The 20,954-nt window shown below is 41.3% G+C and overlaps 1 protein-coding gene across 2 annotated transcripts in view; it reads right to left on the bottom strand.

The window, feature by feature from the left end:
* Positions 1-122: 122 nt before the first annotated feature.
* rock2a (rho-associated, coiled-coil containing protein kinase 2a) overlaps positions 123-20,954 on the bottom strand; it is a 39,799-nt gene continuing 18,967 nt past the window's right edge. The window contains exons 6-32 of one of the 2 annotated variants that reach the window (XM_049596825.1): positions 20,721-20,865; positions 20,403-20,541; positions 19,981-20,072; positions 19,602-19,761; positions 19,426-19,480; positions 16,584-16,672; positions 16,414-16,462; positions 15,831-15,966; positions 14,959-15,050; positions 14,350-14,596; positions 12,396-12,502; positions 11,443-11,602; positions 10,994-11,154; positions 9,373-9,557; positions 9,193-9,262; positions 8,618-8,721; positions 8,240-8,426; positions 7,270-7,363; positions 7,081-7,175; positions 6,658-6,849; positions 6,317-6,485; positions 5,346-5,416; positions 5,170-5,258; positions 4,939-5,017; positions 4,502-4,769; positions 4,167-4,380; positions 123-1,546 (exon numbers count right to left, since the gene is read on the bottom strand). In XM_049596825.1, coding sequence (XP_049452782.1) covers positions 1,543-1,546; positions 4,167-4,380; positions 4,502-4,769; positions 4,939-5,017; positions 5,170-5,258; positions 5,346-5,416; positions 6,317-6,485; positions 6,658-6,849; positions 7,081-7,175; positions 7,270-7,363; positions 8,240-8,426; positions 8,618-8,721; positions 9,193-9,262; positions 9,373-9,557; positions 10,994-11,154; positions 11,443-11,602; positions 12,396-12,502; positions 14,350-14,596; positions 14,959-15,050; positions 15,831-15,966; positions 16,414-16,462; positions 16,584-16,672; positions 19,426-19,480; positions 19,602-19,761; positions 19,981-20,072; positions 20,403-20,541; positions 20,721-20,865 — 3,453 coding nt within the window. In that variant the 3' untranslated portion in view covers positions 123-1,542. Of the gene's footprint in view, positions 1,547-1,585; positions 3,125-4,166; positions 4,381-4,501; positions 4,770-4,938; positions 5,018-5,169; positions 5,259-5,345; positions 5,417-6,316; positions 6,486-6,657; positions 6,850-7,080; positions 7,176-7,269; positions 7,364-8,239; positions 8,427-8,617; positions 8,722-9,192; positions 9,263-9,372; positions 9,558-10,993; positions 11,155-11,442; positions 11,603-12,395; positions 12,503-14,349; positions 14,597-14,958; positions 15,051-15,830; positions 15,967-16,413; positions 16,463-16,583; positions 16,673-19,425; positions 19,481-19,601; positions 19,762-19,980; positions 20,073-20,402; positions 20,542-20,720; positions 20,866-20,954 lie in introns of those variants that run through there. The other variant, XM_049596826.1, reaches the window with a different exon arrangement.

Here is a 20,954-nt window from a genome sequence, read left to right as displayed (position 1 = left end):
GTATAAAACATGCTTCTTGGTTAAAGGAGAGCACTCGGTACACACGCACACACACACGCACACACACACATAGTTGCTCTCCACCTGCTATGTAAGCCACATACACAACAATGTGCCCAAACTCAGAGTTTGGTTACTTTTAATACAAAAATATCAGGACAAACACTTTTAGAAAAACTTTCAATGGAATAGTGCTGCTCAGTATTTTGACTCATGGGTTATGATTGCATACCTTCATTGTTTCTGCTTCTTATTGATCAAGTCCCCAAATTTTCAATGCTAAAAACTACATGTCTAACAGGTGCAGGCCTGTGGGTGACAGCACTTAAGTGTGAGGCCTGAAAAGGCAAACACATGCAAGTTCACTCAGAGTAGTTGGTGATTAAAGGGGGCTTCAGTCAAGTATATTTGGATAGAAGTAATACAATGCCTGCGTGTCGTCTCTGGTAAAGCCCAGATGTACATTCAAACAACAAAAGGAGCCGAGCTCGGATCAGAAAAGCATAACGGTGCACCCCTTGAGTTCAGTAAACATTAACCCTCATAACTGACAGTGCAGGTTTGGAATATTATGGGATTACGAGGATCTTATGTCTGGTTCTTCATCTAATGCCATTCAGAGTAGGATTCTGTTCACTTCTAACCTTTACTGTAGTCACACAACGACAAACCAGTGATTCAGAGCGTGACCGAGTCAGAAATCTGAATAAGAGGCACTCAAGGAATTATTTACTCAAATCCTGGAGCCATATGACACCCTTTCCCAACAGCTGGTTTGCTTAAGTACCTCATTCAAGTTTCTGTGACCCGTGTGGACGCGCACCTGAAAGCAGAATTGTGGGAAGCAAGAAGCTACAATCAATATGTTAAAGAGTTTGAATAAGCCAAAGTACAGATACTGTATCTGGGATCAAGTTCAACAATCTCAGCTGTATGCAGCCAACAAATTACAGAATTTACTATCTTCTGAGTGTAGTGTTCCCCATTAAACCCTTCATATTGTTAACAATCATTAAACACAAGAATGTCTTTCTTTATTTGGCCACAAGAATCCCCAAAGGTGGTGAGGAGGAGTTGAGAGTTTTCCTGTTGGGTCCTTCAATCAGACAGTGTGTCCTGGTGAGAAGTGTTGAGGTAAGTGTATCCCCTCCTTGCCAGCCCAGGTCGGGCTAATAAGAGCTCTCTTCTGTTCTGTGGGAGCTGAACAAGCTCTTCCAACCCCCAGAGACACTTAATTGCTCTAGTTAAGGGCCCAAGAGAAGACTTCGGCTAATGTGCTTACAAGCCATCCAGCTCGGTGAAAAGATCACAGGTGTTAAGGTGAGTTTGATAGTCGTTAGCGCTTCTAGTGCCTTCTAAGTTCAACGAAACAGGGGAAAACAGACTCTGTAACTCTCACAGGCTGAAGCATGACAGGGTGGGTTGTGGAGAAGTGATGTGGAGTTCGGTGTGCTGATCTGCAAACACAGCTCTGTATAGTCTTTGATTTTGGAGGACACACACCCCACCACCTCGACGAGGTGACACACTCCCAAAGCAAGGTTAACTGGGGGAAGAGAGAAACACGTGCAAGATTAGTCTCAGCAAATACCTATGATGTGGTCAGAGGAGTACAAACACCTTGTCCTCATAGGATATGAGTCATACTAATGAATCCTGCACAAGCACAGACTGTATAAAAAAAGCAGACACGAAGCCATATACCTGCTTTCTGTCTAATGGCCAGCAGGGGGCAACTCCACTGGTTGTAAAAAGAGGTCCAATTACAAACAAGTCAATGAGAAAATGACCCTACTTCTCTCTTGACTTAATACCTCAGTGAACATTTTCCTAATGATTTTATGGTTTCAATCTATAGTTTCTAGTCTCCTTCAATACAGCATGGTGTTCACTTTGTAAATTATGGTCCCAATTAGAATAAAATAGTCTATAAATGAAGCAGGGTTATCGTTTAAGGGGTAGCTACCTTGTGATGGCTACCACAGTAATCTGTCAATCAGGACAGAGATGTAGCAATGTGCATCAATGGCAGCCTCTCCCTCCCATCCAAATACAGTCACTGCGGGCTCCAAAAAACCAAGATGGTGACGGCCAAAATGCCGAACTCAAAGTGTCAAAGCAGTGATCCACAAACCAAAATGGGTGAATTCACGGTGGTTATGTCCATTATTTTTATACAGTCTATGTGCACAACTCACTTATTTCACAATGACTCAAGATCCTACTGTATGTAATCACCTGTCAATAGAATTTTTCATGGATACCAAATAAATCCTACATATAAAAAATATTACATGATAAAGATTTCTTAAATTTGTTTTTTCAGGAATTGTGGCTGAGATACATACACTCACAGGCATAATTAACATTATGGAGACATTAAATTACTGCAAACATATCCCTGAAAAAATTTCTGTTTCAACCCAGACGACAATGTATCTGCGTTAATTAAAAACACCCAGTGGAGAGGTGATCCAAGCTATCAAGTGAGCAACCGAGGAACCCAAACAAGCATGTGCACTAGGACCAACATATGTGGACACAGCCCACCACCATCACAAACTGACAACCAGGACTGTGGACACCAAAAGACACCTTTTGGTTGTAAAACACTTATACACACATTCAAAGATTGAGTCGTTTATAGAGAAACATCTGGGCAAAGGAGGAACAAGGTGGGAGAAGTCGTCATTTGTACCACTGTGTGAGTCCACTATTGGATTCCTTCATTCTGAAGCCATTTGACCTGCAAGGGTTGAGGTCAGAGGACATAAGGCAACAATGGATGGGACATGCTTAAGGACATTAGCAGGATTATGTGACTAGGGAAAAGCACCATTATCCTCAGCAGCTTTAAAGTTTAGTTTTGTGTAGACTTTGTGCACGGCTACCACCCTAAGTAACAGTATGGATCTCACGTTTTTCAAGGTAGCAGAGAAAAGGCAGTGATTGTAAATCGATGCCCCGTGGAAACAGCGTTCCACTGCAACTGAAATCAACACACTGCACAGCACACACTGCACACAGTGTTACCATATATGCTCATCAGAAATGAATAGAAGAACAATCATCATCGATATCATCCAATGCCCAGTGCCAGTCCTGAAGACCAAAGTCCTCCAATCTGAAAGAGGAGATTAGTTTTGATGGCCAGGTAACAACTGCTGCACACACAGACTGGTAGCCAAAGTCTATTGTTCTAAAGTGTAGGGTTGGATACCGTTCCCCATCAAAGAGACTGTGGTGTTGTGTATTATTATGTTGAGAAACACAAGACTGAGCAGAGTGGAGACTGAAAACAGGCTCTCATTCTCTGCAGGCTCACTCACTTTCTCACACAAAAACACCTCTCACCGACTAGATTCGGGCTTTATACTCCTCTACAAGAACAGCTCCACTGAATAAACATAACAGCCTTTGGGGTTTCACACCATTAGCTTTCACACAGGTTGAGCATAGAATATGAACTTTGCTTTTTCTTAGATTTGGTGGCTCTGAAAACAGATGAAACTGATACCACCTGGACTGAAAAGGCCAGGAGCTAACAGTGGTAAATATTCAGGATATTTATATTTGAGAATTTTCATTTCAAAAGATTCAGAAAACTTAAGTATGATATTTTTCCAGAACTTCTTTTGTGTTCCCTCACAATAACTTTAAAAAATGTTTCTTTTTCGATCAGGGTACCTTAGGCTTAAAGAAAGTTAAATTTAAGACTTTCACTTCAACTTTTCCCCAAAATTGAAGGAGAAAAAAAAAAAAAACACTTTCTATGGTGGAATGTGTGGAAAACAACATCAATATTATAATGAAAGTGTCAGAAACAGATAGAAATATGTTATAAATCATATTATTTCATATAAGTAAGTCCCTTAAAAATCATATTTCACCCCAAAAACAGAATTAGTGTGTTGATAAGGTAGAATTTTAAGGCTGTTTTTTGGTATAACATGATTTGTCCTAATTCTCAAGAATGTTTGCGTGTGTATATTAAAACCCACCATCTATTCTCTGCCTCACTAAAGACCTCCTGCATATCCCAACATTTCATACAAACAAACAGAACATTACAAATCTTATAGGTATAAATTACTGACAGACCCTTTTGTTTACAGCTTGTCCAGAAAGCAAAAACTGTTTGTATATGATCTTGTGTGCTCTGCTACCTGCTCTTGCTGGTGGGGAGCTGTCGACTGGGCCTCCTCATGGACTGACTGGGCTGGACCTTCATGGAGGCACGTGGAGAGGAGCGCGCAAAGTGCTCTGGTGGTGGAGGCTTCTTAGGAATCTTCTTGACCAGTCGGCTCACCCACTTCTGCTGCTCCTCCTGGGACACGGCCAGCAGCAGCAGGTTCTTGGCTGAAGACACGTCGTAGTTCACTGGTGGTGGGAGAGATGTCACATTTTCAGTTACAGTCTTTAGCTACCTTTATTGGCAACATTAAGCCTGCATGAATAAATCAGTCTGTTCATAGATTATTCCAGATGGGACGCATCGTACCTTTGCATGGAGCGATGATCTCCTCCTTCTTGTCCATGTGGTCCTTGTGGCACTTGATGTGGCAGCGCCGGCACTCCAGAGCAGGCGGCGGCTTGAACATGTTCCACAGCGGCTTGGTGCATGCCTCACAGTTGGTGGGGAAATGGTACAGTGTGGGGATGAACTCGTGGCCCTTGTGGCAGATGTAGCTTGACTTCTCTCCGATAGGCAGGGGATCCACGGGAAACTCTGGCTCCTTTTTGCTCTCGCCTTCATTGGCATAAAGAATCTGGAAAGTCGATATAGAGTGAGGATAATGAGGATTTTTTTCGCCTGAATTTGCGCTTTTGATACTAAACAAAAATCATTATTGATCATTGAGAAGTTCAAATTCAAGGTACTGTGGTATATTTTTAAAAAATCAGCATTAAAACTACTGAAGTGATGCTGAGACGGACCTGGAATATCCTAGGAATCTCTTTGGCGTCAGCACGGTACACATCCGTTTGCGTGACAGGCCTCACATGGAAGAGTTTGCTGTGTGAAGACAATACATTAGTGTCCCCTCATCACAACAAGTCAGCTGCATCTCCACTCAACAACAAAAGCTCCTGCAGGAATTAATGAAACAAACTCAAACTGACACTGGGTTGTCTTCTCAGTGGAGGAACATTAGGTGTTACACTCACTCAATATCAAGCACCATGTAGGGAATGGACTGCTCTTTGTCTTGCTCGTTGTTGTAGAAGAGAATCTTCTTGCTGCTCACCACAACATACTGCAGCAACACAACAGACATGCTTAAGGTTACATTAAATCAAGGAGAGACTGTTGTACATCATCAAAGCAACTTTACACACTGTACCTTTCTCTCCCATCCAAACTTCTTGGTGTTGTTTCTGACAGGGAGCGAGAGCCAGCCCTCCAGCCTCGTTTCTGAGTGGGAGACGGACAGAGAAAGACATGAAAGTTACAGTGAGTACGCATACTGTAATGATAAGCTGTCAGTGTTTTCCAACCGACTAAAATATAGGGTAGCCGTCTTTATTTTATTTGAGCTGCTTGTATTCACACTGCAGGAGTGAAGTCAATTTTGATCGACCTCCGCCAGCTGTGTATCTTTACAAACTGTTTAAGGTCTAATCCAATTCTTTTTTATAACTGCATTTATCAAATAGAGGTGCATTGTCAGCAAAACATTTACACACACAAAATGCTGAGTTGTACAGTGGCAGCAGCAGCAGCAGCTGTGATGTAGTGAAATAAAAGATGACACTTAGATTTTTTCAGCCACTAGTATACAAAAGCTTTCAGTATTACTTTGTTTTATTTCCCTCAAAACCCAATTCCTCATCTAACTTACCTTTTAAGCCCTATTCACATGGGACTAATATTATCAGGGAAACTGGTGTTTTGGAAATTACCCACATCTGTGTTTCGTGTGGCAAATTCGCATGTGATTAGTCTGTATTTTAATTAAATTTACTTATTTTATCCCCCAGATATTACGTCAAACTTCTGCCTAACATCCACTTCCTGAATGACAAGAGCAGTTGATGCTAACAAGTAAAACAGGCATTGAACACACACCAACACACTCTCTCTAAGTGCTGTGTGGGGTGAATTTGCACCCAAAAGGCTGTCAAAATGTTCATTTATAATTGCCAACGCAGCCTCCATAATTCTTGGCCGGGAAAGAGGCAGAAACGAGGTGTGGATAAAATATAAAAACCCCGGTATGAAAAAAAATGTGACCCCAAATCACAGGGATGCTGATTCGTGCGGGACTAATATTTTCACATGACCACTGTGTTTACTCAGTGGTGGAGCTCTCACCTGTGAACGCATCATCAGTGTCAAACTCTGGCCCACTGCTGACACTGGCGGAGTCCATCGATTGAACACTGAGTGTCTGCAGGAGGTTCCTCAGCTGCTCGATGTCACTGTCCTTACTGTCCAAGGCCATCTGCAGCTCAATACGCATCTGGCTCTCATCTGACAGTTGCTACAAAAAAAAAAAAGCAACAGAAAACAAAGTGCAGTCAAATACATTGAAGAGGGAGTGATACTGCTGCACATGCTGGCTCAGCCTGTTGTTACTGAAGGGAGAGACAACAGAAGTCAGAGCGCTGGTGCCACCACGCTGTGTAAAATGAAACAGTGAGTGTCCTACTGACCGCCTGCATTTCGTTGATCTCTCTCTGGTATTTGATGATGCTGCTGTTGAATTTTTCCTTCTCCGACCTCAGCTCCAACTGCAGCTTCCTGTTCTCCTTCTCCTTTCGCCGCATGTCTGTGTCGTTACCACGGCGACTGCCTCCACCACGAACCTCCTTCCTGTTCATGATCTCTGCCAGCTTATTGACGGCCTGTAGACAGACATGAGCACCACATTTACCACATCTCATGCTTTAGCTTGTTTTCAGAGTTGTCTAGATCTGATGGGAGGCACTTCCTGGAGAAATAACCGAGAGCCTTCTCTAACATTAGCCCTTCTAATTTTGTATCAAAACCTCTCAAGTTGCTGTCTAAGTGTATTTAAGTGGCTGAAAATGAAGCACATGCATGGTGTGATTAGTAGTGATGTTTAAAAAACATGCCTGAGTCTTCAGCGTCCTCTCTGACTGCAGCTGCTTCTCAAACGCCTGCTTCATCTGGCTGATCTGCTGCTCCCAGTCCTTTGACTTTTCTGATTCTGGAAAAGAAAAGACACACAAAAATAATAAATAACCATGCCAATATTTTACTTACAGTAAAAATTTAAGTTGTATTTTAAGCACATCAATTACCTTCTATTGCCTCCTTCAATTTGTTGTTCAGCTCCTCCTTCTCATTGGCTAGGTTGGCAACATCACTGGTCAGGGTCCTGTTGGCTTCCTCCAGCTGCATGAAGCAGGAAATACCATCATATTTACCATGCTGCCTGCCGATGCCATCTGTTGTTCAACCTCTTAAATGGATAGTTCAGATTTTTTGAATCGCGGTTGTACAGAGTACTTATCCATAGCCAGTGTGTCATATGCAGTTACGCTGCTGTGGACAGCTTCAGTTTCCCATCCATGCTTTTGTTAATGCCACCAGACTCCATTGACAAAAATAATAATTTAGCTCGTTGAACGCAGGAACTGCTGGGTACCACTGCCTTGATCAGTTGGTTAATTTGTCTTATTGTGTGACTTTGGTAAATCCAAACTAACTCTTTTAAACGGCAAAATCACACAATCATACAACAAACTGAGGCAGCAGTAGACCAGCAGCTCCTGTGTTGAGCGATATTAAATCACTGTTTTTCTCAGTGGAGTCTGGTTTTGATGAGAGCGACATAACAGCTTCATCTCCCCATCAGAAATTCCTGTCTGACTGCAAGCTTAAGCAGTAAAAATATTCTAAATATAGTGTACAATTAAACTGATACTGACTTTTTTAGGTGGCTAAAATGTTTTGTTACTGACCCCTCCACAGCAGTAGCTTACCTAGCTTCTTTGTCAGACTCTTTCCTGCTTCTCCAAACAGACATCTACTGTATGCAATACACTGACTATGATAAGTACCTCATACACCCCCAATTCATAAGTCGAGAATGTGCTGGATCTATAATTTATTGTTGTTGTACATTATATTTTATTTCTTAGTAATAAGGCAAGCTTTTATCTGATGTGATGTGATACATGTGATAAATGTGATGAACAACTTCTTAACAACATCAGACCCTTTCAGATCACATAAATTAAGCAGGAGACAGGAGTTGATGCAACTCACCGAACTGATGGTGATGTCCTTCTCCGATAGCTCCTGACGATGGCGGGCCATCATCTCCTTCAGCTCCAGCTCCTTCATTATCTTCTCCTTCTCCAGGTCTGAGTACTGCTCCTCAGCGATGGAGCGCGCCAGCTGCTCTGAGTCAGCCTTTGTCAGTGTAATCTCAAGCTGAGCTGCCAATGAATCCCTAAAAGACATGACATAACAAATGAAAATCTGACACTATTAATCACAAACTCTGAATATAAATGTCTCATTCAGAGATATAAATTAAGTGACTGCTGCATCCCGAATTTGTCTTGGTTTTGGTTCATGTTCAGTGCACCACTATCAAAGTGGATTAAAAGGAGGTATCGTATTTTCAAACAGCCAAAGCACCTCTCCTCCTGAAGCTCCTGCAGAGACTGCTGCACATCTTTGTAGAGTTTGTTCCTCTCCTCACACTCCTCTTTCAGTTCACGAACCTGGGTCTTGTACAGTGTCTGGAGAACACAGCAAATAGGTCAAAAACACCTTGCAGTCACAGGTAATACATTATCACACATTGTGATGCAACTTGTTACTTCCATGCATCTCATAAATTCAGCAGCCTACTACTGTGTTTCCACTGGAAAGACTAGTGAAGTCAAAACAGTTCCAAAAAGGCAAATACCTTCCCTGAGTTATAATAAATACACACAATGCATGCAGATGAGCCATAAAATAAAACTATGATAAAGGGAAACAAATAATTTGGATTCTATTAAGCATTACAACACTGCATTTACACAAATCATGAAATGTTTACCTTATCATTATAAAAATACATGAAAAATTACCACAGACCAACCTGCAATAACTCCTGAATAAAAGAAACGCCCACACACTCAGCAAGCGAGATGCAGAACCATAATGTGCTGCGCTTAGTCATTTTCCATCCACATATGTAATTACAGAGCAGAATAAAGACTCACAGAGAAATACTGTTCAGCTTCCAACTGGTCCTGTAATTCCTTCATTTGCCCGTCTGTGTCCTGTCTTTCTCTGCGGTCGAAAATAAAAACATCCTGTTACTCATCATCCTTTTTGTGTCAAAATATGAAGCCTTCAGTCTGAATGCTAGAAAACAGTTATACAAAATGTTAAAAACTGACTTGCGCAACTCTTGGTTCTGTTTCTCCAGGCTGCGTTTGATGTCGAGCAGGTGATTCATCTCCTGTTTGAGTTGCTTTTCGGAAGTTCGCAGAGAGTTGAGCTGCTGGTTCTGGGCCTTGAGGTCGTTCTGAGTCAGGTTACGCTTCTGGGTCTCCTGCTCAATCTTCAGCGTCAAGTTTTTCACCTGGAAGAATGACGCAGATACAGTAGGACAGGAGTTTTTGTGGATCACTAGTGTGATCATTCATGTAAATTAATTTAGAGGGAACACAGCTCATTTATGACATTTTACAGGGCTTTTTAATTTTGAAATATCACATCAGGATGTCCTTGTATTGTCTGAGTGACACTCTGAAGTGGTGTGCTGTCATTCTGAAATAAAACTGATCTTTGTAAAGGAATCCTTTATTATTAGGTTTGATTAATTAGTCTCATGACTGAAAATCAATTTCTCTCTGAAATAATGTTTGCAGGCTGTAGTTATTTTTACCTGCTACAACAACATCCTGACAGCTGGTATTGTTTTCACCTGTGTGTGTGTGTGTGTGTGTGTGTGTGTGTGTGTGTGTGTGTGTGTGTGTGTGTGTGTCATCATGGTGAGATGTGATCCTGGTGGCATCCATGGCAGCGGACACTTCCACAGATGCCGTTTTCAGTATTATGCCAGATATTAATGTGTCTATCCGTCTGTGGACAGAGTTTGTCAATGTTATAGTGTCGCAACCGTGCAAGATATAGTCACAAAAATTTACTTATGTGTAGTTAAGATCAAAATGAAAAGTGTGAAGATGTGCATAGTCCAAGCAAGGGCCATTGGCTACCCCCACGTTGTGCCCCTGGCCAAGTTTCATAGCTGGGCTCTAGTTTTAATTATCAATAATTTGATTTATTATTTAATCCATTTAGTTATAGTTATATGTGTATTTTGATTTGTTAATGGCAGACTGAGTGACTTATTGAATGAACTGAGGGCTGCTATTTTGAAGTCAGTTCTTACATGCCCTTGCTGTAATGCCTGGTATATACACATACACAAAACAACACGGGGGCGAGTTTGACCATCTTTTTCTAAGTGGAGGCTTGACTGCGACGTTCTGCACTGGGTGGTGCTGTTAGTGATGGAATAGATTTGGAAAGGAAACTGAAACCATCTTCAGATGATAGACACACTCTGGTATCTTCCTCCATTTTGAATAACCTGAACTCAGGATAATGATCGACAAACTGGTGGGTGTGGTTGATCTGTTTGAGGTGTCTGTGTGTGTGAGAGGGAGAGCATATAACCCTGGCTTGCTTTTCATGCTTAAATAAACTGCTAAAATGCCCCAGGAATCTGGATGTGACAATCTGGTCATCTGCCATATCACACATAAAATCACATTCGAGGTTATCAGATAAATTTGCTACATCGCCCACTCCTATTTAGAACGATGACTTTGCTTTTGTTATGGTTTTGTCTGTATTTACTGTTTTGGTATCCGCTGAATCATTGCCATTTCTCCACAGCTCAGACACATTGTTACATAAGCTGTTAGCACAAGCATAATTTGTTTCTGTAGGTGGCAATTAATATGTAAACACACACTTCACTGTTCCCCCGCAGAGAATATAAACACTCACCTCCTCAGTTAGTAGGTCCTTGTGTCTGCGTAGCTCATCTAGTTTCTGCAGAGCCTGTTTATAGTCACAGTCCATCATGCTGCTGTGCTTCTCCAGATCTAGAATTCGGTTCTCCAGACGAAGTTTGGCTGCTCGTTCCTCCGCCAGCTTCTGCTCTATCTCTGCATGTGAGTTGTTAAATTATATTCACGTGTTAAAGTTGTGTTAATCCATAGTGAACCTTGTAACACTATAATAATAAATGCACATTGTGTGTGACTCATAAGTGCTAAAGGTGAAGTCAGAGATGTCCACTGGTTCGAAACTATTTCACAAAGTTCAAATCTCAAATCAATGGCTTCTCCACAACATCGTATGTGCGATGGTACAAACTAGGAGAAACAGACAGCTGAAGTAAACAAGGATGTCCGAAAGAGAGCAACCTGAAAGGAAAGGTTCGTGCTCCTTACCCTTCATGGACTCTGACTTGGCACCCTCGATAGTTTCTTTGATCTTGCTCTTGTCTGCCAGCATTGCCTTGGTGGCCTTGTGAGAGGCCTCCTCCTGCTCCAGCTCCTGCTGCAGCACCTTCAGCTTGTAGGTCAAATCAATCTCCCTGTTGCTCTTCTCCTGCGCGAGGGAAACAAGGGCAGAGGTTTTCCGATAAAACCAATGAAACCCTGAGAGCAAAACTCAGCCGGCAAACACAACAACATAATGACCTGATGCCAAAAGCTGCACTCAATCCACTTCAGACTTCCTGCAGCAGAATACAGCTCTGAATAGCAGCATTAAATGAACGTAATCTGAAATCATTATCAAAGAAGTGAAGCACTGAATGAAACTAAGCATCCGTTTAGTCAATGGTCTTCTCTACAGACCTTAAAGCTTCACCTTCAGGATCAATATGCCCTTTGAATTACTTAGTCAACCAAATTGACCTCACCAGCTGATCCATGTAAGTGTAATACAATTCTTTATAGATGGTGCCCATTAAATTATATGTAATCAGCAACTTATTTGTAAATGTCAGGCCACTAACGGTTGTAAACTTTCACCAGTGAGGCTTTAAACCAGTCAGAGAGGCAGCCTGTTGAATCAGTTTGTAGATTATTTATCAGTCTTCTGTTATGATGCTTCCACTGCAGCAAACCACATCATGATGTAAATGTTTTATACTGATGCCAGATAACCCAAGACAAAGAACACTGGGGAAGAATCATTCTTCATATTTGCAGTCCAGGACGTCTAAATTCCTTCTTCCAGGTATTCATATGACATTACAATTATTACAAGAGAGCGTGCCCAAACATGAGCAGGGTGGTAAATACTAATAACGTAATATTACTATTTCTTATTTCCATGTTCGGTGAAGAATATACTCCATAAGAGGTTAAAAAATAAGTTATCATCTCTGGTTTACCTTCTCCAGATCTGTGTGTTTTTCCTGAAGCTGTCTCTTCTCTGTCTCAGTTTTGGACAGAGCCTGTCTGTGCTGACGTGCCTCCTCCTCCAGGCCAGAGATGCGTCCTGCACGACAAAACCAAGAGAATCATCAGAGAAGGAGCACGTTACAAAACATCTCTGAAACACGTATATAACATGCAACATATTGTTTATGCTCACACACAGCAGGGCTCAACATTAGCTTTTAAAAGTGGCAACCAGGCATCAGCTTTTGGTTCCCGAAACTGATTATATGGTTGCCATTTTTAGTCACCCTATATTAGTACGATACTATGCCATTAAATGCCAGCCTAATGATGAAAATGTGATAACAAAATTATTTGTAGCTTGTGTTTTATCTGATTTTATCTTATCATATTTATTAAGGCTCATCCAAATATTTGTCTCACATTTGTTTTTTTTCTTCACAGCCAAACTTGCTTTGTGCACGAATAAACACACAGAAGTGTTGCCTAGTTAAAATATAAAGAACTTATTTATTTGGGATGCATGTTTTGCTGTTTGCCGTCCACAGTTCTTATATGTTAAAAAGTTACTCCCACTGATGGCAACCAAAGGCCATGATTTGGTTGCCAGTTTTTCAAGACGGTTGCCAGTGGCAGTGTGGCAAATGTCACTGCCAAGCCCTGCATAGTCCCAGCAAAATTGTATGCCCACACTGATCTGTGTCCAGCAAGACTGGGACAGTACTGGGCAGCCTTTAAATGAGTGTGTTGCTTTTTTCAGAGACACCATGTGCCACAGTTTGTGTATATATATCAGCAAAACGAAAGGTTTTGATTATGAATATTTAGATAAATGCCATTTCTACAATATTTTAGGTCACTGAAGAAAGCACGTCATTGCCGATTTAATTACATTGTGCTACATTGTTTGATTTGTAAATGCAACATTTGGTCAGGGCATTCAATGACCCACAACTAGAGTTTGACAAATGTCAGTAAGAAAATGAACTGAGGCGTCTACATGTTGAAACAAATAGAGACTGAGCAGAAACCTGGGTGTGTGAACTGGGCTGTGTTTGCTTCGAGTATGACCTCACCTCAATTATCGCTATCAGATAAAAGCTTTTATATGACCAGTTAAATAGCCCGAGTCCTGCCTCAATCAGATTAAGGTTAAATTATTAGCCCTGATGTTAACATACTGGCTCATACTGATACACAACTGCAGTCTGCTGCTGCTGTACACTGACCAGCTGCAGCAGAAAAGTTAGCTGTTGTATTTTATTCAAGGGCGGAGAGAGGAGAAAGAGGACTGAGCATTTCATTTTTTACCCTCTATACTGAGATTTGTTCAACCAGTGTGACAAACAGGGCTTAAGAGCCTTGTATCTCTAAATATCAGATGTATTTGTTCATGTTTGGATCAAGGCCACTGCGGCCCTGCAAAGCACCTCCAGACAAACCTGTACTGATAAAAGCTCTTACAAATAAATTCAAATCAACCTCTCTCTCGCTCACAAACACAGATAGTGACTGTGTTGTTTGCGTAATGGATTCTGACTACAATCGAGTTGCACTGCAAACTCCTTATTAAGGCCTGAAAATCCTCTTTGCTGCACTCTATATTGGTGTGTCACACAGCTCTTGCCCACCTTACTGCCCCACTAAATCTGCTATGTAAGCTGCTGGGCAGACACAAGTGGCTGAGATATCAAATTTTTATCCAAGGCGTGTAATAGAATTTCCACTTCATAAAAAAGCAGGGTATCAGCAACTACTTAAAGTGGAACAAAATTGTATTTCACTCACTACCATCACCCATTTATATAACTATATACTGTATATATATATATATATATATATATACACACATACACACACACACACACACACACACACACACACACAATAATCAAACTAATTGTCCTTTCTTAATTTGTTCTGAATCCTGTGTGTTTCACCCACCCATCAGGTCGCTGATGGTCTCTGAGCCCTGGCTGTGCTCCCTCCTCTCTGTCTCCAGTGCGGCCTGCAGGCTGATGCATTCCTTCTCCAGGCTCAGCTTGCTGCGCTCCAGCAGGCAGCATTTGTCCTGCAACTCGCGCGCGTTGGCCTCCAGCTGCTGCAGCTGCTTGCTGTTGTCCGTCTGGGCTTTGCGGAGCCTCGTCGCCGCCTCAGACTCTGCCCGCAGCAATGTGTTGGCTTCCTCCAGCTGATGGAGACAACAATGGAAAAAATGTCTGAAGATCAGTCAGATCAGTATTTATTACTGGTTACTCATCTCTTTTCCATTTAAGAGTAACAGTATGTCCTGAGTCCTGTTACAGACCAACTTTCCTTGCAAACACTTCACTGGTTGTTTGTTTCTGTTTGTCAGCAGGATTACGGAAAAACTACTGGCCTAATTTTAATCAAACTAGGGAAGGATGGGCCAAGGAAGTAAACATTAAATTTTGGAATGGAACTGAATTACAGGGCAGATACACAAATTATTTTTCACTTTCGTTAACATCATGAGATAGAGCATCTGAATAGCAGAACAGTTGGTGGCTTTTTAGACATTCATTGACTGACCTGTTTCTGCAGGTGAATGTTCTTCTCATTTGAAATGTGGGAATTCTGGTTTCTCCTCTTCATGTCATCCAGCTGGTCTCGAAGACTGTTGACTGCACAACACACAAGAACACAGTCCGATTTTTCATGATAATTCTCTTCTTCTTCTTCTTCAGAATTTGATAACAGTTGATCTTCAACGCACCAAGCTTCTTATATATACTGTATTACTACAATATTCAAGTATTAATCCTTTGTTTAATTTTTAAATGAATGAGGAGTTTTCAGGACATTTACATCAAACTGTGATGAGTATTATTGTGCATATTATACAGTATCCACAAAGGAAGGACAAGTTAACTGTAGAGCAAAGTAAGAGTGGGCCTGCAGACTTGTGCTCCTCTGGTGAGCATGTTTCCACACTGTTTAAGAAGTCTATTTGACCAGGTGATGGCAGTAATGTCCACATTATATCAGTCTGTAAACTTCCATTAAAACTCTTCTCATTCAAATTAAAAGTTTAACAAGAGGGATTTTGTAAATTCATAGAGGAAGCTGTCAGTTCATATTAACCGTATTAAACCTCTAGGATCATTTGGGGGGTTTGTGTTGACTTGATAGTTTCTGAAAATTGTGAACACACTTCATTACACATCATATCAGCTGCCATTTATTGAACAAACTTTTGCAGTGTCTCATTCTGCAGGTGAAACAAAACTGTTTTATCACACAACAGGCTAATGAATATTAGCATCTTCTTGTCTTAATATAATCTAATAATGCAACAAAGTACATGAAAGGGCTCATATAAGAAGAAATCTGATCACTTCAGATTAATGTATCTTGTCATGAATATACAGAATCTACAATATGTGTGGGATGTTTCATGTCACCTTCGTTCTCCAGGCAGCGCTTCCTGTCAGCCTCGCTCTCGGCCTTGCGGTGGCTCTCCAGGCTCTTGTGCTGCAGCAGCGCTTTCTCCCTCTCTAGCTGCCTCAGACTCGACTCCAGATTCTTTCTGCTGCTCACCTAGAATCAATCATTAAACACTTTGTTCAACACGTCTGATAGGGCTGTTTCCACGGTGCTGTGATTCCATAACTGGCTTTATGAGAAATGATTCCTGGGAATCCAATCGGGGCTCGACACAAATCTGATCCCAATAGACATTTTAATGCGGTCATTAGAATTCAACAAGCGCTCCGGCTGAACCTCACGGGATGCGACACATTGGCATTCATCTGAAACATGGTCAAGTGAAAAGTGAGAAATCATTGCTCTGACTTAAATACAGCTTTTAGGAAAGGCCATAAAAATGGGTGAAATAGATGGAGCTGTTGCGATCCCAGAGGGGAAACTGGGTCATTGCACCAGCAAATATCAAAAGTAGGACAGAGCCAAAAATATGCAAGTGATCTCCAACACTAACAGGTGTCTGACTGTGTCTGCACTGTTGTTTTAGGAGGATTATCTTACCTCTTCCTCAAGTTCTTTGGAGATTTTGTCTAGACGGCTGGTGGCAGCTCTGCAAAAAGAAAACAAGACATCGTTTACACGCTGCTGTTCACTGTGCTCTCTGTGTCAGCCAGTGGTGCAACGTGGAGAAAAGCTACTACTGTCAAGTAATGTTAGTACAGCTCCTGTACCTGTGTTTTTGCTCCAAATCACTTCTGACTTGCTTCTCATTATTCAGCTGCACCTCCAGGTGGCGCAATTTCTTCTGCAGTGCTGCTGACTGTAGAGAGAAACAAAAGTTTACGAGCTGTTTTCAACCTTTACTGCATGTCATCCATCTTTTCTGTGACTTAACTGTGTGTTACACAATGAAGCAATTAACATAACTGACACTCTCAGGGCTGTGTGACCTTTAAACCAGCATCAACTCAAAATTTTGGCCACCTGGGGGAAGCACAACAAGCCGTAAACACAGCACTGATGTACCATCACCTTTTCAGTTGCTATGGTGAACTTGTTAGTAAACAGTAATTCATTTACACACACACAGAACAAACATTAGTTTGGAGTGTCCACCTGATAAATATAAGTCCGCTGTTCACTCTTTTTTTAACTCTGTTTTAGCCTCCACCCCTGAGTGAAAGATCTGGCTCTTTTTTTTTTTTTTTTAATGTATTTTTTAGGGCATTTTTGCCTTTAATTGACAGGATAGTGAAGTGTGAAGGGGGGAGAAAGAGAGAGAGAGGGAGAGACATGCAGCAAAGGGCCACAGGGTGGAGTCGAACCCAGGCCGCTGCGGCAACAGCCTTGTACATGGGATGCCTGCTCTACCACTAAGCCACCGACGCCCCGATCTGGCTCTTCTGTTGTTATGTTCACCAGCTAGTTTATGTTTAGGTTGCGTAAAGTGAGTCCTCAGAGTTTTTTATGCCACTGATGAGAGCTGTGAGACTGAACCAAAGAAGTTACGACTGTGAAACCAAAACAATGAGCTAAAGGAGGCTTAAGTGCTCTGTGCAGCTGAGGAGTACATCAGAATTGGGATATAACTCTCTGCGTTTCTCACTACAAGCGGCTCTTTACATTGTTATGTACAAAGTCATCTAGCCAAAGGTTATTATACCAGATTTTAGGTTTTGACTTGAACAAGAAATACAAACTCTTTTAAACTTCTCACGATGAAAGGTTTCTAGACATTACAAATGAAAACCATTAAAAGAACAGTGTGTAGGATTTAGTGGCATCTAGCAGTGAGGACTGCAGATTGTAACCAGCTGAAACTTCAAGTTAGAATCCCAACAGTGTTCATTGTTCAGGAGTTTTTTAGTGGGGATGTAACGATCCATCGATCTGGATTGATATGTCAATTAAATGATCAAGAATCCAATGTCATCAATGCAAAGTGAAAACATTCATCCATTTCATCATCTTTAGGATATGCTTTTATTTTGAAAGTCTAATATAATGGATGATGTTATTTGCTCTGGATTAAATCAACAGTGAGGAGTCAATGGACAGAGCACATGGTGTATATAAACAGCGCCGTTACGAGATACAACATGACGTAAGGTTACCTGCCTGGATGGCCATCTCCGCTAACTTCTCACTACACCCACATTAGCTGCTCTGTTTCCTCAATGTTTGGCTGAATAAACATGCATGCAGGCTGAAATTCAACCGAACTGTTCTGATGGGAGATGCAGTGACTATAGCAAATGGTGAGTCAGAAAAATAATAACTTTACATGTAATCTGTTAAGCTATGAGTAGAGGGGAAAAGTCTGCTAGCTGCTAGGCTAATTTATGCAATGTAAACATGCTTAAGCTAATCATGGGTGACTAGGGAAAAAAAAAAACAATTGTTTTGTCCATGAACCTTGACAGTTATTACTGAGCTGAATTTGATACTTTTGTTAAATGTTGTTGTTGTTTCCAAACATGGCTGTTTGGAAAAGTTTGCCTTCAAGGCTTTAAGCCAGATAGCCCTGAAGTTTTATGAAACAGATTGGGTTTGGGTTTAAATGAAAAGATTTCTTCTAGAAAGGCCCTGAAGATTAACTTATTCCATGTACTGTTTTTTGTGTTAGTGGAGAAACTGTATCGTGGCAGAATTCGTAATATCTGCGAATATAGTATTGTTGTCCAAAGAATCGATATAATATTGATATTTACACTGTAATTTTTAGTGGGAGTCGAATTATCCGCAGAGGTCTCGCCCTCTTTAAAACAAACTGACGAAGTGAGCCAGTTAAACCACTAAAAGAAGCAGTTTCACATTAAAAAAATTTGTGTTTTTACGACACTGCTCAGTGCAGAGGGGCTGCCACAAAACATGAATATCAAATGGCCCTTTCTAGAGCCAGTGTTTGGTTTGTCCGTTCTGGGCTACTGTACAAACACAGCGGTGCAACATGGCAGACTGTGGACAATGTCCCTCTATAGATATTAACGTGTCATTCTAAGGTAACAAAAACACAAAAATTCTAATTTTTTAGGTGATTATACACTGAAGAAAAAAATACTTTTTGCCAATCTTATAAAGCTGAAAACTTTGAGAGTGAATTAAAATGTTTGAGTCCCATACATCATATTATTAACAAAGCCAGTTTTGCACTGACAGTGTATCGACAAGGGACGTTAAATTGAAAATAAAACATGGGCCTTTGTGTTCTTCCAAAGTGGTAGTTCATTGATTAGACTGCTCAGTCAGGACTGAAGTCAATAAGAGATTAGCTTTTAAGTCAGCCACTAACACTAATAGCTGCTTAAGTATTTCTGTGTGACTAAGAACACTGAAATTCCAACAAAGTACAAATAAATCATGAGTTTAGAAATATAAATCCTTTTCTGACTCATTTCCATCCTAATCCTGAACCTCTTATGGTGTGAAGCTGGATTGATCACAATGTCAACAGGCCTGTGTGGTCGTGTAAACTGACGCCTGGCTTATTCATTTCCTGAGAAACTTGGGACAGATGATGTTACTGGAGTTGCTCAAGGTGCAGTTGCTGTGCGTGGACGTGAAAGAACCCACCTCTCCTTTCGAATTATCGTGAGCCACCGAGATATTGTTGGAAGCGTTTAGTAACCTGAAGAGAGGCAACGGACAAATCAACACTAAGTCAAGATCATAGCCAAGAACAAATCTCTCTGAGTGCTGAGGTCCCTGAAATTACACAATACGGCTAAAAAAAAACCCAGATGACTTACTGGTCTTCTTTGAAGTAAGTGAAACCAACAAAGGGTAACTGGTTTCCAACAAAGGCTTTAGGTGTGGGGAAAGTTTCTACATCGCCTTTGTCGTCTTCAATCTCATCAAAGTTACTGGTGTCTATGTCACTGCTCAGCTCTGGGACCACAGGGGCGACCGCTGAGGAGGGAGAGAGAGAGGAGGGAAAAGCAAGTGTGAATTGCTGGAAAAAGGAAGTCCTGTGTAAACAAAACTTTGAGTTTCAGACTAATAAATCATTCGTCTTGTACTCCGATACAGCAGCTGTTGTAAATAATTCTAGCTCTGAGTTTGAGTGAGGTTAAAGTTTTGTCTGATATGCTCAGGTGATGCTGCTTGATGAGCTGTGGTGATACTAACAGTCTCTGATGGTGTCGAAGGTCCACTGGTCGTTCTTGAAGAAAGGGTGCCGCTTGATTTCCTCCACGCCATTTCTGCCCAATCGCACCTCCCTCAAAACAAAGAGAGTGAATGAGTTGTAGAGCGATGTCTAAATGTACCTTTGTGCTCTGTAGCAAAAGGCAAACATGACCATATGATACATATTCTTTTCTGAGAGTCTTTAGAAGTGAACAAATTAAAGCCAGAGCAAAATACACTTAATTTCCTTTGGCCTAAAGCACCACAAACTAAACCGGAGCTATACATATGTTTGCTGTGTACAGCATCAACATGTTATGTAATGTCTGAGTATCGCTCTAGATGAAAAGTAACCCCGTGCTCCCTGCTGGCGTCACCGCCATCAACACCTTCAAAATGTGAGAGACTGTATCTCTTTCTACCTGTCAGTCAGGAAGGCACAGATGATATTCCTGGCATCTTTGGAGATCTCCACATCATCAGGGAAGTTGAGGGAGTTTTTGTGGTCCATGATCTTACTGTAGGTTCCCACCAGAGAGTCGGCGTAGAATGGCGTGTCACCTAACAGCAATTACAGCAAGTTAGCTACAATAAACTGCACTGGAATATTGGAATAGACGGTTGTTTAACATACTGAGATGATTGTAACATGACATTATAAGTGCAAGACTAGAATTACCATCCCTTAAAATGCAAACATACTGACTCTGGTTTTGTAAAATTCCGTTAAATTTACTGACCGACAAGCATCTCGAAGATGAAGACCCCTACAGACCACCAGTCACACTCTCTCCCATAATACCCATCTCCTCCCTGGGATTTCAGCACCTCCGGAGAGATGTAGTCTGGAGTCCCGACAGCTGTATCACAGTGCACCATGCCAGTCTGCAACACAAATCCAGGAAGCAATATTCTTCAAAATCTTACAAGTACTGTATGTTTTGACATAATAACCCTTGATATGTTTTTCTGTT

This window comes from Epinephelus fuscoguttatus, linkage group LG14 (assembly GCF_011397635.1).
Source record: "Epinephelus fuscoguttatus linkage group LG14, E.fuscoguttatus.final_Chr_v1".
In the NCBI taxonomy this organism is placed as follows: domain Eukaryota; kingdom Metazoa; phylum Chordata; class Actinopteri; order Perciformes; family Serranidae; genus Epinephelus; species Epinephelus fuscoguttatus.
The sequence above is the reverse complement of the archived record's forward strand: the minus strand, read 5'-3'. Positions and strand labels throughout refer to the sequence as shown.